Below are 22,282 nucleotides of genomic sequence, written 5' to 3'. Positions count from 1 at the left end.
TGGCTCAAGTGGTAGAGTGCTAGCCTTGAGCTGAAGGGCTTAGGGACAGTGCCCAGGCCCAGAGTTCAGGCAAAAAAAAAAAAAAAAAAAGGCAAAAAGGCAATATTCCTGCATGAAGACACAATTCAGTGCTAACAGATTGCCTTAAAGGAAATGCTAAAGAAAATCCTTTATTCTTAAAGAATATCGCACCAAAGAGCAATCTAATTCCACATCCCCAAAGAAGTAAACGGGTAAATATAAAGATGTGTACACATATATACACCCATAATCTTATCTTGAAATTTAAGAAGATCAAAGATTGAATAAACTTGTCCTGCTGCACTTACTGCATTGATAGGTTTACAATAGGACATAGATAGAATGGAAGAAGACAAAGAAGGCAAATGAGCAGAGCAAACCAAATTTGAATCCACTAGCTAGAATCCACCAGAGAATTTCTGTCTAGGCTTCTCAAGGAATCCTTGGTGGAAGAACTGGAGATTGGAAGATAGCGGGACATCCCAGGATGACAGAAAGGTAGGTACAAAAACTTAAAAGTGAAAACTGTTTTCATGGTTGACTTTTCTCTATATTGCTTTTAGATTGTTGAGTGACCAAACAAAAACATAAAACAAACAAAACCCCCAATGGAACCCATTTTTATTATTCTAATGCATTTCCTCTAAAGCTACATCTTTGTATCTATTTATAAGGGAATTCTGCTGTATATATGTAAAGTGCTCAGCTGTTCATGGGAAGACAAGAGGGCCATGCTTTTCACAAACTGTAGCTTAACCTCTTGCTGTCTTTGCTTCAGTGGACCCTGTTCCACAGGGCTCCTGGTATCTGCAATTCAATCTTTCATCTTCAGGATATCCGTCATTTGGTTGTTGGTATTCTCTCTTTTCCCCCATTTACTTTTCTATTGTCCACGTTTCCTCATTACAATTGTAAAGACAAAACTTTCTTTGGACTGTTATAACAAAATTGTTTGGGATCTACGTTCAATTTAGAGGGGCTCCTGTTTGTGTATGTGCTTCTTCTGACCTTTGGATTCTCCTGCACCAGCCTCCACACATAGGAAAGTTTCAGGAGAAAACATATGGATAAGTGAGAGGTGGCAGAGCCCTTTGCTAATACACTGTGCAGGAAACATTTCTTGTAAGATACAAACATGAATTTAATCATTAACGTTACCCCTGAAAATTTTCCATCAGCTTGAAATTTTAAAATATTTTTTTCATTATTAATCTTTTTCTCCCTTTTCCTTCCCTTCCTTTCCTCACCCCCCAATCCCTATGCTCTTTTCTTCTCTACTCCTTTTCACACTCTTGGTAACAGAAATATCCCACTTTAAGTTGTTTAAAGAATTATTTAAATAGCCAGGTGCTATTATTTAAATATTATTATATTATATTATTAAATAGCCAGCTACTTTGTATGTTCCTCCCCCATGGTATAACCCCTGTTTTCACTGTATTTGATGTCAGTCTAATTTGGGGAGGGGAAAGGAAAAAAACAAAATGTTTAAATAGGGATACAGGTTGACCCACTGTAACAAAGAGATATACAAGACACTGTTGAAAAACAAACTTTACAATTTAGGTTGGGGGAGGGGTAGTTGTGGAAGTGGGAGGAAAGGTATGGAAGGGGAAAAACAAAGGAGGAGGCAACAATGCTTAATAAGAAATGTAGTCATCACCTTGCTCATGTAACTGTAACCCCTCTGTACAGTGTTTTCACATTAAAAACTTATTAAAAACACCACAAAAATGTAAAAAATAATAGCCAGCTAGTTATTTATTTACTCAGGAGGCTGAGATCTGAGAATCATGGTTCGAAAACAATCATTTAAATATAACCACATTTCCTCCTCTGTTTGTTGTTTCGTCCTTCTTCCTTCATGATTTCAACTTTTACTGACAGGTAATATTTTACTCTTCAGTAACTTTCTGTATTTAATGTATAGCCATAGTCATAAAGAAAAATGCCAAGAGCCCTGAATCATATCCCTGAACAAACAAAACAAAAAAAAAACCGAACAGAACACTTATATATTTAGAAGGATGGGTAGAGGCCAAGTATTCATGGTTCACATCTCTAATCCTAGTTACTCAGGAAGATGAGATCAGAAACATTGTGGTTTGAGACAAAATTTGAGTCTACCAGCCCCACTAATAGCTACAGACATGTCTGTTATTCCAGCTACTCAGGAGGGTGAGATCAGGAAAATTATGGTTCTAGGCCAATCTAGGCAAAACAGATTGTGAGATTCCATTTCACCAGAAAAAGCAGGTATGATGACACGCATCTATTATTCCAACTCCAGTGGGAAATATAAAATACGAGGATCATGATCTAGACCAGCCTGGGCAAAAAGCAACATCCTATCTCAAAATTAACCAAAGTGTATTGGACTGAAGGTGTGGCTCAAGCAGTTTAGTGCCTGCGAGCAAGTGCAAAGCCTTGAGTTCAAACTTCAGTACCGCTAGAAAAAAGAGGAAAGAAAGAGGAGAAGGATAAAACATTGAGAGATTTACATTTTTATCTTATACAAGTACAACTTAAATCTTATTATATACATCCTTCAGTTTTTGTCTATTTTTTTACTATTTCAAAAGTTAATTTAAGCAGATTGCAATATGATCCATTTTCATCAGGACTGAGTTTAGTCCATATTTACTAAACATTGTGTTATTCAAAGAATTTGACAATAGTACCAGGAATGCCTTATAGAGTCTTAGGCTGTACCTTTGTTGTCTTAATTGTCCTGAGTTTGCAAAAGTTAGTCTCATTAACTTACTTACAATGCATCTTACTCACATCCCACCCTGTATTGGGTCTGGCCACTGTGGCTGACAAGACATTACCTGAGAGTTATCTTCCTCCTCTGAGAAGTGTCTGCTTTCTCATTTCATCAGGAGAGACTACTGTGGAAAAGGTCAGGCCTGTTGCAATAGCTCACTCTGGCTCCCAGAGTTCAGAGGTCTCTACTGGGAAGTTCAGTTACACCTCACTGTCTGGTCAGCAGGAAGGTGCTGACTTTATAGAAGCCAAGACCCTGAGGGACAGAGCTAACATTTCACCTGCAAGCACAGGAAAGTAACCACTGTGCCCTTCCTCCAATTCTAGCCAGCTCATTCTATTCTCTATGAAAGGACATGCTTTTCTTCTCCCATGATTCACCGCTTAAGGAATAGGAATACCATTCTGGAGGTAGTTTTTTCCCGACAGACAATATTTTCAAAGTAGAGTAAATTCAGTAACTGGATTTTCTGCTTGTTTCCCCCACCCCCTCCCCACCCCACCACTTTGCACAGTCAACCACATAGGAAGTAGTCTGATGTAATTTGTTGGTATTTAAGTACTCAGAAGACATGGCCCAGAATGTTCTATTGATCATTGTTATCCAAAAACTCTGCTACTCTTTCCTTGTATATAATAATTAAAAGTTTATTTACAGCTGGGCATCGGTGACTCACACCTGTAATTCTAGCTACTCAGGAGGCTGAGATCTGAGGATTGTGGTTTGAAGCCAGCCAGGCAGATAAGTCCATGAGATTTGTGTGTGTGTGTGTGTGAGAATACCGTAGAGAGGAGTTACAATTACACGAGCAAGATAACGAGTACATTTCTTTTTTTTCTTTTTTTTTTGTCGGTTGTGGGCTTGAACTCTGGGATTGGGCGTTGTCCCTGAGCTCTTCAGCTCAAGGCTAGCACTCTACCACTTGAGCTACAGCGCCACTTCCGGTTTTCCAGTGGTTTATTGGAGATAAGAGTTTCTTGGACTTTCTTGCCGGGGCTGGCTTTGAACCATGATCCTCAGATCTCAGCCTTCTGAGTAGCTAGGATTACAGGCATGAGCCACCAGCGCCCGGCTACGAGTACATTTCTTATCAAGCATTGTGCCTCCTCTTTGTTTTCCCTTCTCATCCCTTCCCATACTGTCCCCCTCCCCATCCCCCCACCCAATCTTCCCCCACCCCCCCACCAAAGTTGTAAAGTTTGTTTTTCGACATAAGGACTTGTATATCTCATTGTTGCAATGGGTCCACCTGTATCCCTAGTTAAACAATTTGTTTTTTCCCTTCCATACCACAAGTTATACCAACATCAAATATAGTGAAAGCAGGGGTTATACCGTGGGGGAGGGACGTACAAAGCAACAAAGAAAATCATCTTATAAATATATTAGAAACAATTGCATGAAAGGAAAAAAAAACATTTGAATACTTATCTTGGGGTTCATTCCCCTAACATCAACTTATCTGACCTTTTCAGCTTGACTCAGACATATACTAGTTATTGCAAGTAAGGGAAACCATGGGACCTATGTTTCTTTGGGCCTGGCTTACTTCACTTAATATAATTTTTTCCAAGTCTTTCCATTTCCTAACAAGTGGGGCAATGTCATTCTTTCTAATGGAGGCATAGAATTCCATTGTGTATATATACCACATTTTCTTGATCCATTCATCTACTGAAGGGCATCTGGATTGGTTCCATATCTTAGCTATGGTAAACAATGCTGCAACAAACATAGTTGTGCTGGTAGCTTTAGGATGGTCTTGTTTGTGATCATTTGGGTAAATGCCCAAAAGTGGGATTGCTGGGTCATAGGGGAGCTCTATGTGGAATCTTTTGAGGAACCTTACTACATTGTTGGTGGGAGTGTAAACTTGTTCAACCACTTTGGAAAGCAGTATGGAGATTCCATGAGATTTTTTTTAATCTCCAATAAATTGCCCCCAAAATAGTTGGAAGTGGATCTCTAGCTCAAGAGGTAGAGCACTAGCTTTTAGCAAAAGAAGTTCGGGAACAGTAACCTAGGCTCTAGTGCCCTAAGATCAGCACTGTGTGTGTGCGTGTGTGTGTGTGTGTGTGTGTGTGTGTGTGTGTGTGTATTCATATATATATATATACATACACATAGTGTATGTATATATGTACACATACACATAGATACACTCATGTACACACACACACACGCACACACACAAAGCTGTAAGAATAATTCTAGAGAAAAAAGGTAAGAGTACCTCCTTAGTCCATTTTTCTATTGCTGAAACAATAACAACACACTGTAGATTACAAAGTCTATTACAAAGAACCGAGGTTTATTTGGTTCATGGTTCTGGAGGAGGAAAGTTCAAATTGGGGCAGCCTGTCTGTCCAGTGCCTTGTTTGTGTTACATGGAAAAAGAGGAAGGGGAAATGGCACATGTAGAAAAAAAATGTTAGGGGTTGACTTGCTTTTTAATAAAATAACAAATCCAGTCCTACAAGAGCATATTAATCTGCTTATGAGGCAGCGCCCTTGCCTGTCAAACTCTTCTTAAAGGTCCACCACCTCTCAACACTATTACATTCAAGACCAAATTTCAGATTTGGAAGGAATAATCCATATTTAAACCACAGAAAATTTAAAAACCCTAATAAATCAAAAGCTTTCTAGGCAAATTTTATTTCTCTTAACAATCTATTAGCTCAACAGTTTCAGATTCAGAGATTCTATTCTACAGATGGACTTGATTTGCCAAGTAACATGATTTCCTTACTACTGAAAGAAAAGTAATATCAATGAAACATGATAGTTTATTTATAAGATGTTAAATCCTCGAGAAAAGATCATCATTATATGACATACAAGGTGTCAGAACAGTCATTCAAAACCTTCCATGGCTCAGTTGCTGAGAAATTCTATCAGAAATCAGGTAAAAATAAGAATTCAACACAAACAACAGATCAAAATATCTAGCCACTGGTCACCACACACACTTTCTAGGGTATCTAGCTCTAGGTAGGCCACAGTATTTGCCTCCTAACTAGGTGACTTGCTTCTGCTCTTGCCTTGATAGTCTGTTCTTAAGACATCTGCCACAGCAATATTATAATTTAAAAACAATTGAATTTATCATGCCACCCCCTTGCTCTAAGTTCTGCCATGACTTCTACTTTTAGCTCAGAATAAAATTTCCTTACAGTGATGCTAATGGCTTATGTCTGTATTCTTAGCTAATCAGGAAGCTGAGATCTGAGAATCACAGTTAGTGTGTATGTGTGTGCGTGTGCATGCGTGCATGTGTGTGTGTGTGTGTGTGTGTGTGTGTGTTTTGCCAGCCCTGTCAAGGAAGTCTATGAGACTCTTATCTCCAATTAATCACTAAAAAGCCTGGTAGAGCTGAGGCTCAAGTGGAAGCGTGCTATCTTAGGGACAGCACTCATACTCTGAGTTCAAGCGCACACACACACACACACACACACACACACACACACACACACACACTTCTTACAATGGCCCAGAAGGCCCTGCATAGGAGCCTGTCATATACATGATTTCTGAAGCTTCCATCATTCTTTCACACTGGTCCATGTCATTCCTGGTTGTAATGTCTTGTCATTGCTGTTCCTGATGTCTGGTATACCTTTCCCCAGGTAACTTCATGGCTCAGTTATTTCATTTCTTGGCTCAGATATTATCTTTTCAATAAGGCCTGCCTTGCCTGATTAAAATCCCAACCTAAATCCTACTCCACAGACATAATCTTTCTTACATTTTACTGTAATATGTAATTCACTACAATATCCAGTAATTTATGCCAAGCACCTATAAAAGAGCTTAACACCAGGGAGGCATTCAATACATACTTATTGAATGGATGAACAATAATATTTCAACTTCAATGAGAATTCTCTGTGAGCCAGCCACAATGCTAAACAGCTTACACCATTATCTCTTTTAGGACTCACAACATCAGTGACAATCATTTTATTCATTTCACAAATTAAGAAACTAAGCCACACACTTAATTGCAAGTAAGCACAGGCCTATTTGCATCCATCGTACATGCAGATATATCGAAATGGTTATGTTGAAATTAACATTAATCTGATGACACTAACTGAGGTTGGGCAGTAGATTTCTTTTTCTTTTTCTTTCTTTCTTTTTTTTTTTTTGGTCGGTCATGGGGCTTAAACTCTTGGCCTGGGCGCTCTCCCTGCACTCTTCGGCTCAGAGCTATCTCTCTACCACTTGAGCCACAGTGCTACTTCAAGCTTTTTCTGTTTATGGGGTGCTGAGGAATCAAATCCAGGGTCTCATGCATGTGAGGCAAGCACTCTACCATTGAGCCACTTTCCCAGCCTAATAGATTTCTTTAGCACATATCAGTGTGAGAGCTAGAACAAAGCTTTCAAGTCTACTTCAGACACTTCCATGTTTAAAGGTCTCTATTTTTAGCATTGCTATCCTCTGATTGGATTAGAACTAGTTTGAATGTTAGTACTGTCTTCATAAACAGTAGTAATTTCAAAAGAGGTTATTATCTGGGTGACTCCCAATGGGTGATGTAGATGAAAAGCACAATTTAAAGTTAGAGAATTCTAGAAAAAAAATCACTCAAGCTTCAAGTTCTCATTCTCAAACAAATATCACTCAGAAGTCTCTTGTAAATAGCCTTTCTAAATGGCAAGTTAGACTCTGTCAAGGCCCAAGTTTAGTATTCATGAAAACCCTTTAGATTTCTTTTCATCTATTCTTACCTAATCTAAATCTTGGTTATTTTGATCCTCAATGGCATTACCTCAAGAAGGGTAATAGAGAAAAGGAACTATATTGCAAAACTACATATTGGTCCTCAGGTCTCATGTTAGACTATTATATGTAGATTTTCTAGAGCTGTATTTTTAATCTTTGTTTGTAAGAGTTCTCTCCCTAAGAATCTAATGAAAGCTACCGTCCCTCTTTCCAGAAAATTCTCACTTGTGCATAATTTTACATATATTTTGAGATTATATAAGAGTCTACTGAAATCCATTCATGGACAGGGCTTAAAAACAACTAGAATCAAAACCAGGAAAACAATAAGAAAAATCAATAAAATAAAATAAAGAACAACTACAGGTATCATAATACTTGATTTCAAATTGTACTACAGAAATATAATAACCAAAACAGCATGGTAGCTGTACACCAGTGGTTCACGTCTGTAATCCTAACAACTCAGGAGGCTGCCATCTGAGGATAGTGGTTCAAAACTAGCTTGGGCAGAAACCTCTATGAGACTCATTTCCAACTAACTTCCAAAAAGCCAGAAGTGGAGGTGTGCCTCAAGTGATAGAGAACCAACTTGAATGAAAAAAACTAAGGGACAGTGCCCAGGCACTGAGTTCAAGCCCTAGTACTGATGTATGCGTGCACCCTCCCATATATACACACAAACCAGCATGGTACTGGCACAAAACCAGATATATAGACCAACTAAATAGAATAGAAGACCTAGACACAAACCCTTTTAGCTACAGTCATCTGATATTTTCCAAAAACAAAGTTGGAAAAAAGACAACTCTTCAACAAATGTTGCTGGAATGTAGAATGAAACTTCATCACTATCGCTCACCTTGTATAAGAAATCAGTTCAAAATGAGTCAAAGATGTTACAAATATAAGGGTGAAATTTGAAACTACAGGGCAACATAGGGAAAATACGTGAAAGACACAGGAACATAGGCAACAATTTTCTATATAGGACTAAAATAGCTTAGTAATAAAGAATGAGAACTAACAAATGGGGCAGGTGCTGGTGGCTCATGCCTATAATCCTAGCTACTCAGGAGGCTGAGATCTGTGAGACACGTTTTTCCAAATGCCTTTATGCTTGGTCACATTGAGGGGAAAGTCCATGAGACTTCTCCAATTAATCTCCAATTAACCACCAGAAAACTGGAAGTGGTGCTGTGGCTCAAGTGGTAGAGCGCTCGCCTTGAGCTGAAGAGCTCAGTGTCCAGGCCCAGAGTTCAAGCCCCACGACTGACAAAAAAAAATGAAAATAAAAATAAATAAATAATAATAAATGCTGGTGAGGATACAGGGGAAAAGTAACCCTTTATGTTGTTGTTGAAAATGTAAATTAGTAAATTAGTGAAAGCACTATAGAAATCAGTATGGCGGTTCCTCAAAAAACTGAAAACAGAATTACCATATGATCCTGCTTTACTACTCTCTATACAGGCATATATCTGAAGAAATGCAAGTCAGCACACACTAGAGATACTTGAACATCATTTTTGTAGTAGCATTTACACACACACACACACACACACACACACACACACACACATACACTGAAGTGTCCATTCAGCCATAAAGAAGAATAAAATTATGTCATTTGCAGGAAAATGGATAGAACTGGAAATCATTGTGTTACATGAAATGACCCAGACTGAGAAAGACAAATATCATATATTTTCTCTTGTATGAAGAATCTAAACCTTAATAAAATGACATGAATATAAAAGGAGACTGTTTGGAGGGGGAACCAGTGGGAGGGTGAAAAGAGAAATGGCGGGGGGTGGTGAATATAATTAAAATACACTATATAAATAAATAATGAAACCTACTAGCATTGTTCTAAATGGGGAATAAAGAAGAATAATAGAGGTGGTGATTGATCAAAGTACAATATATGCAAATAAGGAAATATCACAGCAAAACCCCTTTAAATAATTAATATACAACCATAAAAAATAAAAGAGCCCTTGCATAAGAGTAGTGAAGTAATCATGAGTTTTCTTTAATCTCTGCTAATACTTGTTGTTGATAATACTTATAGAAAACAATCTTATTATTTCTAGAGGTTTGAGGTTTCCTTTAGGATTATTTTTCCCTCAATGTGACCAAGCATAAAGGCATTTGGAAAAACCTTTCCAAAACTTATTTTACAACTGATAGGTCAGAGCAAGTCACCAGTCTGTGCTGCAATCATTTACATTGAGCCATTTACCTTGTTCCTAAGACTCACTTAGGTCAGCCAATCACTGAGCACTTAGAATTCTCCATATTTTCTACTTTTAACACTAGAAATCTCACTGTAAGGCTGAGGCTAAAAATAGATGGAGCCTCCTGCTTGCTGGTGTTTAATATAGGCGTATTTCTAACTCAAAAAGCTTCCAACAACATTCCTTACAAAACAAAGAGGTATTTCATTTAGTGGGGGAAAAATCATTTCATTTTGAACAAGCTTAAATATATCCTAAAGAAGAGATGAAGATTTCAAAGTGTTCAAAGAATAGTATCTCCAGCTGCTAGTTCTAGGTCTAAAAACAGAAAGACTAAAATAGCTTCAAGATTAGGTTAACCTTCTTTGTGTTTCACATAGCATGATTCAAAGGAAAAGATACAATATTCTTCTCCTTTCCCCATTTCCAGCTCAACATGTTTCTACCCAGAAACTTGAGTTGTTCAAACACAGAAAATATGGAAACATTTGCCTACACAAATGTATTCATAATGAGAAGGAATAAGATATGATGTCGAACACGGAATAAGCATTATGATTATATTTCATATAGAAAGGTTATTATTGCTAGATGCTGGTGCTCATGTCTGTAAGTCTAGCTACTTAGGAGACTGAGATCTGGAAGACTGTTCAAGAACAGTATGGGCAGAAAATTTTACTAGATTCCATCTCCAGAACAACCAGGCAGCCTAGCAAGCATGTGGTCCTGAATTCAAACCCTAGTAACACACATGTGCACACACACACACACACACACACACACACACACACACACATTACCTATTACCTTGGTTCTTTTAGCTAACGCAGCTACATCTTACAAGAATTATATAAAGCAAATGTTTTCAGAATAAAATGTACTCTGAAATCCAATTGTTAGGAGGCATGTGTATGCACCTGTAATCCCAGCACTTTGGAGCCTAAAGCAGGATTGTAGCCTAGACTACATAACAAGATTTATTTTATTTATTTATTTATTGGTCATGAGGCTTGAACTCTGGGCCTGGGTGCTGTTCATGAGCTCTTCAGTTCAAGGCAAGTGCGCTACCACTTAAGCCATAGCACCACTTCTGGTTTGCTGGTGGTTAATTGGAGATGAGTCTCATGGACTTTCCTGCTGGGGCTGGCTTTGAACCATGATCCTCAGATCTCAGCCTTTTTAGTAGCTAGGATTGCAGGCATGAGCCACCAGCACCCAGCACAAGATCTTGTCTCAAACCAAACCAAACCAAACCAAACTAAACCAAACCAAGCAAAACAGAGGCCATTTACTGTTTGTTATAATATGCCAGATTATACATAATTATGAATATTATAAGTATGGATAAATTAAAGATGTATAAAAATAATCATAATTTTAATTTATAAGAGCTAACAAGAGCTGAAGAAATAGAGATCATTTAAAAACACAAATTCAAAAAATTCTTTAGGTTCTTCTGCATTGGAGTAACGAACTCAGCACACAAAAAGTTACACTAACAACTGCATAACATAAATACCCATCTTCTATAGACCCAGAACAGAAAGTCTAGGAAAACTGATATTTAAAACATAATCCTCCTCCATTAACAGACAGCTGTTTTTCTAAATGAAGCTCTTGAACATATCTATGGAACATTTTTTGAGAGAACAAAGTGATGCTTGTCACTTACACACAGTGTTAATTCCTTCTAACTTTCCTTTGGAAGGCAATTTGTTGGAAGCAAGTGCTAAAAGAAATAAATTCCCCTCCGCAGCAATATTTCCATATTTGCAGCCAACACACAATCCTTATACATATCCTGTGGCAGAACATGACCTATGAAAGCGAGACTGCAAAATGATCTTGCTCCATCTAAAATGGAATTTCAGAGCGTTGTGCTCATACATTCCAGGTAAACCCCAGCAGACTCTGGCTCTCTTACTGAACCTAGCAGAAGCTCCCAGGAGGTCACTGTCACTGACAACATGACAGCTGTAGATCAGCTGCTATCCAAACCCAACAGGCATTGAGGAGCTTCTGCCTTCTCCCCGTCTACTCATACAATCCATTCTATTATTGCTCCAATCACTTTCTAGATGCGCAGAGATCAATGACTTTTCTAGTTACCTATCTTTTTGTTTCTCATTAAACTTTGTTTTAATGGGTCTCAAAATTCTGTGACAGATTTTTGGTCACGTTATCTCCATTAAAAAGTACTGATTTTTAAAAAACTAATAACTTAAAAACTGCCGCACAAAAATATGGTCCACAAAACATTTTCCTTTCCTTCTGAAGGTTTTACGGTGCATTGTTATCAGTTGCCTATCTTATGTACTTGGATTTTAGAAAAATTATGTTTGTACGAAAAAATCATCATGTATACCATACGTAAGAGGGGTAGAGGTGGTTACTGAACATAACGCCTAGGAATCTACATTTTTAAGATCAGCAATTTTTCTGTAGGCTGCAGAGTTTTAATTTTACAAAAGCTCAAGTACTTTGCAAGTGGATTGTAGTCCCCATGAAATATTTCATTTCATGAATACTGATGAATAAAAATTGCCTTGGACTAAGAAAGTAAATGTCTATTCAACACTCAGTAGGCTGGACTAACAGTCACAGATAAACTAACTGTGGAGGTCATAGGAACCAACATTTCTCTCAAGGACATTGCTATTAAACAAGGTTATAGTAACCTCCTTTGGATAAGTACAGACTCACCAAGAAATTCTCTTCTTTGATAGCAAAGACTAACAGTGAGCTTGCTGTTTGAAACTACATTCATAAGACTGAAACACGTCACTCTTGCCTGGAGGGTCTCTGTTACTTACTGATGCAAACAAAAACAAAAACAAAAACAAAAAAAACAGCCTCAATCCTTCTCCAAGCAAAGGGTTTCTGAATATAACATTTCACATTTATCCTAAGTTTATTGTTGCCAAGGAAATGAGATCCTGACTTTGTTTTGCAGACTAGGCCTGTGTCTAAACTCCATTCTTCTAGAATCTTAAAATAATTCTTGTTGTCTACCATATTGTTTCCTTCATAGCATTGGGCCAATAAATATAATTTTGTCCCAGTATAGATTTGCTCCTAGTATTTTTAAGATGACTAAAATAAAGCTTGTGTGTATGTGTGTGTGTGTGTGTGTGTGTGTGTGTGTGTGTGTGTGTGTGTGTTGGTCCTGGGGCTTAAATTCAGGGTCTGTGCCATGCCCCTTAGTTTTTATGCTCAAAACTAGTGCTCCCTACTACTTGAGCCATAGCACTTCCAGTTTTTTTGCTGCTTAATTGGAGATAAGTCTCTCACAAACTTTCCTATTCAGCTGGCTTCAAACCATGATACTCAGCTCTCAGACTCCTAAGTAGCTAGAATTGCAGGTGTCTGGCACAGGCACCTGGCAAGGCATTTGTTTGCTTGTTTGTTTGTTTGTTGTTTTTACTTTTTGCCAGTTCTCGGGCTTGAACTCCAGTCCTGGGCACTTTCCCTAAGCTTCTTTTGTTCCAGGCTACCACTTGAGCCACAGCACCACTTCCAGCTTTTTCTGAGTAGTTTGTTGGAGATAAGAGTCTCATAGACTTTCCTACCGGGGCTGGCTTTGAACTGTGATCCTCAGATCTCAGCCTCCTGAGTAGCTAGGATTACAGGCATGAGCCACTGGTACTGGGCTCAAATTTTTTAATATAATGTTTCAGCTAAAGAAAAGATCTGCTTGAATAATAGCTCAGAATTTTGATTTTGGCCTTTCAGACACAGAAAAAAAATAAAGTACATCTGCTATAATTCAGTTGCCTGTGACTATACAGGTTTTTCATCTAAGCAGAAAGAACATAAGAGCCAGGAAACAGCTGTGAGTGTTAAAGTGATATTTTCTGGCTCTGCTGCTTCTAAAGTAACCTGTGGCAAAACTCCTCTGCTTCTAGAAATATCACAGCTAGCAACTCAAGCAAGACTTGCCAGTGTGACTCTGAAGCACTCTGTAAATTTCAAAGAGATAATAAAAGGAAACAGGCATAGACACAGGGTTCGAGTCTCCAAAAACAGTCCCCCTTTACCCTGGTTTGAAGGTAGGGCTGCCATATTTAACAAGAAGAAAATAGCTATTTAGGAAGATGGTTCAGAGCATGTGCCTCTTCTCTAAGGTTGGAGGCTGCTCCTGACATACCCGTGAGAGTAGCCATAATCATAGGCTGAAGCTGCCTTCCGACTGACTTCAGAACCAGAGTATTGTGTGGCCCCAAGACTGTAGGCCTGAGAGGCCTGCTGCTGGTAGGAGGAAGCAGACACCTGGCTAGAGGCCTCTGATTCCTGGCGATGTGCCGCAGAGGAGCGGCTGCTGTAGGCTGTGGAGCCATGGGTGTAGATGGCAGATCGCTTCTTCTCCTGCTGGTAGTGGCTCATGGTAGTGCGTAGGTCCTTGTTGCGGTAGCTGAGATCATAGTGCTGATGAGACTTCTGATAGAAAGGCAAAGACATCATGTGCCCTTGAGGAAAGGAGACCACCTACAAGAAGAGAACAATCCTTCAGTGAACCATTGAGGAGCAAGTCACTTCAAGCAGTGTGTAAGAATTCCTACCCTTCTCTTTCCAATGACTAAATGGAAAAGGAAGTGAAGTTCAGACCAACTGAATAAACTACTCAATAAACTCCCTCCTTCACTGCCCACAGATGCCTCTTCTGTCATTGTGTTTTCTTTATTTCTAGCTCTTACTCTTGCTACCTTACTTTTGCCTCCAACCATAGGTAACACATGGTTTTTATTTTTTAGCATTCTATTCTGGCTTTATTTGGGACCATATGTAATGGGGAAAATAATTGAATAATAGTAATAACTAATTATCCAACAAATAATAAGTGAGTGTTATGAACCAGAATTACTCCAACACAAGGCAATAAAAAGGTGAACAAAGAAAATTTATGCTCTAATCTTGTATATACATTTATCTAATTTGAGGAGGGGAAGGGGAATAACAAAATGCTGAAACAAGGACACAGGATGACCCATTGCAACAATGAGACTCACAAGACACTATGTTGGAAATGAACTTTACAACAGGGCAGGAAGAGTGGGGAAGGTGGGGAGGGAAGGGACAGTAGGAGAAAAACAAAGGAGGGGGTAACAATGCTCAACAAGAAATGTACTCATTACTCATGTAACTATAACCCCTCTGTACAGCTCTTTACAATAAAAAATATATATACCTGTGGTTAAAAAAAAAGAAAATATCTGCTCTAATAGCCTACTACAGAGGTGTATATTCCATTTTAAGAGACAGGCAATAATGAAAATTAATTAGTAAGGTATATCTGAGTGTACTAACTGCCATGGAAAAAATAAATAAGAAAGAGAGATGGATACAATTTCAAACAGCCTCATTAGGCCTGGCCTCGCTCAAAAGCAACATCTGAGCATGGAATATCTGGTGGAAGGGGGGGGGGGAGGGGAATGCTTCAGATAGAAGGAACCCCAGTACATAGCAAAGGTATCAGGGGTTGGAAAATGAGGAAGAGGTAGAGGAGATGATGTTTGAGGTGAGGAGAACTGAATGGATAAAGAACAGAGTGTAAGGTCCTATAGGCCACTGTAAGGAGCTGGCTTTTATTCTGAAAGAGCTGAGAAGTCACTGCAAGTCATCAGCTTGGAGAAGAAACTGTTGCGAGACAAGTGAGAAAACCAAAAGTCATATGGGCTGAGTTGTAACCCCTCAAATCCATAAGCTTGACCACAACTCTAACCTTCAGAATGTGACTTTATTTGGAGAAAGGATCTTCAAAAGGGAAGTTAAAATGAAGTTATTCAAGTGAACTCTAATCCCACATGAAGCATTGCTATATGAAAAAGAAATTAGAATGCGTATTGGTACATATAATGGAGGACCATGAGTAGACACAGAGAGAAGAGGACATCTATAAGCCAAGGAGAGACCTCAGCAAAAACAATCCCTGCTAATACCTTGATCTCAGATATTTAGCCTCCAGAACTGTAAGGAAGTGTATTTCTGTTAGTTAAGCTATCTAGTTGTGAAACAGTTACAGTGCACACAAATACAAAGGCAACTGCCACACCCCAAACCAGTGGTGACCACGAAGTGGAAGAAGTGGCCAGACTTCATGTAGGGGCTCAAGGTGTAACCAGTAGTACTTGAATTAGTTTTGAATTGTAGTGTGAAGGAGAGATGACACCAAGGATTTTGTCTGAGCAACTAGAAGTCTAAGGTTACTGCTGTGTGAGAGGGTGAGGATAAGAAAGCATCAGTTTGGAAGTAAAGACTGGTTTAAGACTCTGCACTTGAAGATGCCTGCTATTCCATCAAGTCGGATACAGGGGAGAGGTCTAGAATGGAGCTCTACATGTGGGAGTCAACAGTAGGCGAGTGGTACTGAAAGCCCATTGTAAATGGAAAAGCCCAAAGACTGAACCCTGGAGCCTGATTATATACAAGCTCTCAATCTCACAAACATTTTTTTTAAAGTATAGTTTCAAACTAGAAAATGTACTTGCTCCATTAGGAAATATAGAGGCTTCCAGTCTTCCCACAGAAAGAAGAGAGTCAGTGTTCAATGTGGCGTTAGCATTGTGAACCTGACATAGCTATTCTGCTGAATATCAGAGGTGTTTTGCCTAGCACCAAGAGGGGAGGATTCACATTGTATTAGCTTTCTTTAATAATCTGTTTACTGACAGGAGGCCTATTAGCCACATGGGCAGCCTGGGATGAAGCAACAGTTTTATAGAAGTACCTTATCCCCATTTGTAAAGTTATTTCTGGCATGTTCTGAAATGTTATCTTAAAATCATATTTTAAAATTATTTTGGGGGGCTGGGAAGGTGGCTCAGTGGTAGAGCGCATGCATGCATGAAGCCCTGGGTTCGATTCCTCAGCATCACATAAGCAAAAAGAAAAAAAGCTGGAAATGGCACTGTGGCTCAAGTGGTAGAGTGCTAGCCTTGAGCTGAAGAGCTGAGGGACAGCGCCCAGGGCCAGAGTTCAGGCCCCACGACCGGACCCAAATATATATATATATATATTTTTTGGAAGCCAAGCACTAGGGTTTATGCCTGTGATCCTAGCTATTCAGGAGGCTGAGATCGGAGGATCGCAGCTCAAAGCCAGCCAGGCAGGAAAGCCATGAGACTCTTATCTCCAATTAAACACAGAAAAAGCTAGAAATGGTGCTGTTGCTCAAGTGTGTAGAGTGCTAGCCTTGAGCAAAAAGGAGCTTAGAGACAGCGCTCAGGCCCAGAATTCAAGACCCAGAACTGGTGCACACGTGCATATGCACGTGTGCGTGCGTGCGTGCACACACACACACACACACACACACACACACACACACACAAGGAAATAATCAAGCTTCTAAAAGATCTTTTTTTGGGGGGTGGGGAGACCAAGGCTTGAACTCATGCTTGCTCAGCTGGTACTCTACCACTTGAGCTGCACCTCCAGTCTGTATTTTTGCTAGTTTATTAGAGATGGAATCTAATAGATTTCTTGCCCAGGCTGGCTTTGAACTTTGATCCTTCATGGATCTTAGCCTGAAGAGTAGCTAAGATTATAGATGTGAGCAAATAGCTTTCAGTTAAAATTTATTATTTTTTAAATCACATGTGACTCCTCTAAAATTTTAATTTTTATATTAGTGTATATTAATTGTACAAATCAGTGTATATTAATTTTCCAAAATCACTGTGAAACATGCATGTGTAGACTTATATCAGATTCATTCCTTCTGTTATTTAAAGCTACTTTCTATTTAGCTATATATAAATTCAGTATATATTCCCTAGAGAAGAAAATCTAGCAAACTTCATTCCTGAAATATTTATCTAAGGTCCCATGGAAGATATCAGTCTACATGGCATTTCCTAAGAGGAAAAAAATAGCTACTAGCAAGCAGCTCCTTAATTAGACAGCTATTTTCTGCTATTAAATATACAGAATAATTATCATGCATAATGAATAATCATTAGATAAATTTTCATAATATAAAGGAGTTAAACATTAATATGAAACTATGTTAGGCAGTTATGAAGGTATTTCAATATGTTTCTGTGATGTTATTCACTACATTATCTATTATACAAATGCTGTTTGAATGGTTTCCAAATAAATAATAAAAGCACTTCTACTATATTATAAGCTAAATTCACTACCCAAATGATTTGAAATGCTGTAATTTTTCACAAAATAAAATCTTTAAATATCCAGCCTCAATTCTGTTGTCCACTCCTTATTTTTATTTTCCCCAAATGTATTCATCTTTAATTGTATTTCATGTTCCATACACATAGCTCATGTATTATTAAGTAAGCAGAGTTTGACTTTAAGTCAACAGAGCTGACCTCCAGAACAAAGATATACTACCTTCTTTCTCCCCATCAAGTAAACAAGGCCTATACCACCACATTACAGCTAGAGTTTGCTGAGAGAAAGATGGTTTTGAGGATAACTTGGGAATTTAGGAAGAAATACAAACTCCAAAGTTGTCATTTTGATGTGTGATTTTCATATATACAGTAGAGGCAAAAAGCTGGTCAAGATCGTTCACAGAGTGATCTTCTCAGGATCATGATGTTGGGATTTATGCTGCCTCTGAAAAAATTACTGACTCATTTTCAAATCAAGAATATCGTGATTTGCTCATAGATTCATCCACACTGCACCATCAGAGTAAAATCACTGAAGTATAACCTAGCAAGTTCAGAGTGAATTTGCTTTCTTTTGAGCTAATCTGTAAACAGAGTATTGTAGGCATACAGAGAAAGAACCTCCTGTCCCTCATCCACTCCAGATTTCAACTGTTGAACTCTAACTTAGAAAGAGTACTTAGGTTGAATGTGAGATAAATGTGATCTTACCGTTCCAGGAACAGTAGCTTCATTTAAAAAGAATACAGTTATCTGAGAACCGCCTTGCCAGCCCCACCAGCACCCTGCTGTTCTGATTTCACTTCCAGAAGCTACACTGTCCCATTTGGAGCAAAGAAATTCTTCTGACATCTCAGTGAGAAAACTGCTATGCTCAAAAGCCAAAGAGAAAGCCATCCACACTGCAGTGCTACTGAGATATAAACTATTCAGACCATTTTTTTTCCTACCATAATAGCACACTTACCAGTTTCCAAAGGAGGGATACTAGGGAAATGTTCCGATGTCGCTAGGAGTTGGAAGAGAGAATGCAAACCCCACCTAGGCTGAATCCAAGAAAAAGTTAAGAGGCAGGGCTAAAGACCGGGGGCCAGTTCAAAAATAATGCATGTGGTCAGGCAGCAGAATGCCAGGGCAACTCAGCCAGCCTTTTATGGCCAAGAAGGAGGATAAATATAGTAGCACATGGGAGGGTAGTCCCAAGCCTTGAGGAGAGGCCAGGCAGGTACTGCCTTAGTAATGCAATTGTGTTGAGACCAGTCAGTGTGCCTGGAGTGATTACACCAAACACAGGATTTTTATTGAGCTAGAAGGTCTACCTTCAACATCACGTTATTACTGGGTATTTAAAAGTGTAATGGAAAAGAGTGGTTTGTGTGAAGAGCTAAAAATAGGTATGGTAATCTGATTCTCAAAACGGACTTCATGGAATTTTAATGCCAAGATATGGCTCTGGGTGTGCTGTTGCTAACGTGTGTATAATATGCTTAAAAGACACAATGTGAAAGAAAAGTTTGAGAAAGAGTAGAGGTGACAGAAGAAATGGGCAATTCGGGCCTCATAATAAATGGTCCCTGTATCTGTCTTTTCAGGGAAATGTGCAAAGACAAATCTGAATATTAGATTCCCTATTTATTAACTAAAACTTTTTTGTACGTTTTTTATTGTAAAAAATGCTGTACAGAGGGGTTACAGTTACATGAGCAAGGGAATGAGTACATTTCCTATTGCGCATTGCTGCCTCCTCCTTTGTTTTCCTCCTACGATCCCTTCCCTCCCACCTCCACAACTACCCCTCCCCCCCATGCGCTACCCCGTCCCCTCCCCACCCCCAAGTTGTAAAGTTCGTTTTCAACATAGTGTTTTGTACATCTCATTGTTACAATGGGTCAACCTGTATCCTTATTTAAGCCTTTTTTCCCCTTCCCCTTTCTAAATTAGAGAAGTGTATATACAAGATGCAGGGCACCATCAAATACAGTGAAAACCGGGGTTACACTGTGGGGGAGGAAAGCTTTTTGAGAAGAAATCTAATATTCTAGTTTTCCTGATCTCAGAGTAGGGTCATACTAACCAACAAGAGATTGTTGGGGTTTCACAGGACATAACTAAAGAGGAAATATAACTTAGTGGCTACAACTGTGTTGTAAGTCAGACACTGGTAGCTCATGCCTGCAACCCTTGGCTACTAGAGAGACTGAGAACAGAAGAGTCATGGTTTGAAGCCAATCCAGGCAGAAAAAGCTCACAAGACCCTATTTCAGGGGAAAAGTAGGGCTGAGAGCATAACAAGTGGTAGGGTATGATGCTAGTAAGCTTGAGGTCCCAAGCTCGAAGATTCAAGTTGAAATCACAGTGATACCAAAGAAACAAAACAACACACACACACACACACACACACACACACACACACACACACACACACACACTTTCACTGTGCATTCAAATCAGATCCAAGTTCCAGCCCGTTGCTTTCATTTCATAGCCGTGGGTTATTTCTCCTCCCTAAGATTCATTTCTTTCTTTGTAAAATGGGGATATTCGTGTGTACATTTCAGGATGTTATTGTGATGATGCAGGTAATACAATTAATCCTGTGACCGTCACATTAAAAAAAAAGCAAAGTAACTATCAGCTATTTATTGCCAGAGTAATAATATGAAACTTCATTGTTGGGTTATGTCTTTAGTGGGCTGGTACTTTGATATATTGGCTTCTGTTCTGACAAGTGGTTGTTCTGACTGAATACAGATCCCTTTTATCTATCAAAATATTGAACAGACCCAAATCTGATAGCATACTTTATAATTCTTTTTTTTTAAAGATAAAGATAATTTTTAATTTAACTATTTTTGTTTGATACATGAAAACAAAAATTGTACACATGTGTACAACATTGCAAAATATTTAAATTAGATTAAACATACCTATCTCCTCAAATACCTTATTTTATTTTTTTATAAAGATGCTGTACAGAGGGGTTACAGTTATATAAGTAAGGTAATGAGTATTTTTGTGTACATTTCTTGTCGAGCATTGTTACCCCTGCCTTTTTCTCCCACTATCCCTTCCCTCCCCTACTTGTTATTGTTTTGTTGTTGCTGCTTGGTTGTTATTGTTATACTGGATTTGAACTCAGATATATGCGCTTGCAAAGTTAGCTCCCTGTCATATGAGTCATACCGTTAGCCTTTTTTTGCTTTGTCTATTTTGCTTAGCAGTCATCCCAATCTCTGCCTCTGGAGTAGCTGGGATTACAGGCATGAGCTACCACACCTGGCCAGCACTTAATGTTTTTATTTCTATTTTTATTTTTGTTTTTGTAAAGGTGGAGTAGAGAGGGGTTATGGCTACATAAGTCAGATCAAGAGTACATTTCTTTTTAAACAATGCCTCTCTTTCCCTGCCTCTCTCCCAGTTTTTCCCGCCCACCCCCCGTCCACAAGCTTTATAGTTTATTTTCAATGCAGTATCTAGTGAGTATCATGGCTGCATTTGTTCACCCTTTGTCGTGCAATTTGTGTGCCTCCCCTTTACCCTACCAAAGACAGATAAACTAACAAACAAAATAAAAGGAAAACAAAAATAGCAACAAAAAACCCTCTTGTTGGAGCTCATTTAGATATTATTTTATATGATTAGATGCACATTGCTATTGCACCTTTGGGATCCTCTCCTAAGAATATCCTCCTTTGGTCTCACTCTGTGTGAATGCCTAGAAACCTGTATAATTTATCATAAAAAATGGCTACATGCCACAAAGTAGGTGGCAATGCCTTAATGGTATGCATATTGTCAGGCCCAAGGGCCTCTTCCATCCTTGTCCAGGAGAGTGCTAACCTCTCCTTTCATATAATACTTATTGCTATTTCATAGTGAAAACATTCCAAAACCTTTCCTCTAGCTTTTTGAAAGTATTGTAGTATATCATTATCTGTATTTATCCTATTGCTCAGTAGTACATCACAATTTCTTGTTCTTATCTAATTGTATTTAGCACCCACTGATCAGCCTTTCTCTTTCCCTCCACCTTGCTCATCTCCCTGGTCTTTGTTAACCACCACTCTCCACTTTTATGATAGCAAGTTTCTTAGATTCCATATATGAGTGAGATCGTTTGTACCTGGCACACACGATTAATCTCCAGTTTAATCTATATTGTTACAAATGACAAGATTTCTTCTTTTTATTTTTTGTGAACATACTATACAGAGGGGTTACAATTACATGGGCAAGATAATGCGTACATTTCTTATCAAGCATTGCAGCCTCCCCCTTTGTTTACCCTTCCCATCCCTTCCCAGCCTCCCCTCCCCCCACCCAGGATTTCTTTTTTAACAACTGAATACTATTCCCTTGTCTGTATCATCATGTTTTCTTCATACATTTAT

At 38.7% G+C, this 22,282-nt stretch overlaps 1 protein-coding gene and 1 non-coding gene across 2 annotated transcripts in view; both read right to left on the bottom strand.

Moving 5' to 3' along the window:
* Positions 1–18,926, bottom strand: part of Myom1 (myomesin 1) — a 132,295-nt gene extending 113,369 nt beyond the window's left edge. Inside the window, exons 1-2 of the mRNA XM_042675326.1 lie at positions 18,859–18,926; positions 13,907–14,244 (exon numbers count right to left, since the gene is read on the bottom strand). Coding sequence (XP_042531260.1) covers positions 13,907–14,220 — 314 coding nt within the window. The 5' untranslated portion in view covers positions 14,221–14,244; positions 18,859–18,926. The remainder of the gene's footprint in view (positions 1–13,906; positions 14,245–18,858) is intronic.
* Positions 18,927–21,630: 2,704 nt separating this feature from the next.
* On the bottom strand, positions 21,631–21,750 carry LOC122104480. The gene has a single exon (XR_006146940.1). It is a non-coding gene; the product is annotated as a U6atac minor spliceosomal RNA (small nuclear RNA).
* Between the last annotated feature and the right edge of the window lie 532 nt (positions 21,751–22,282).

The sequence above is a fragment of the Dipodomys spectabilis genome, unplaced genomic scaffold (assembly GCF_019054845.1).
Source record: "Dipodomys spectabilis isolate Male_0828 unplaced genomic scaffold, ASM1905484v1 ptg000024l, whole genome shotgun sequence".
Lineage (NCBI taxonomy): Eukaryota > Metazoa > Chordata > Mammalia > Rodentia > Heteromyidae > Dipodomys > Dipodomys spectabilis.
Note: the sequence above shows the minus strand (reverse complement) of the source record. Positions and strands in the feature narration are given on the sequence as shown.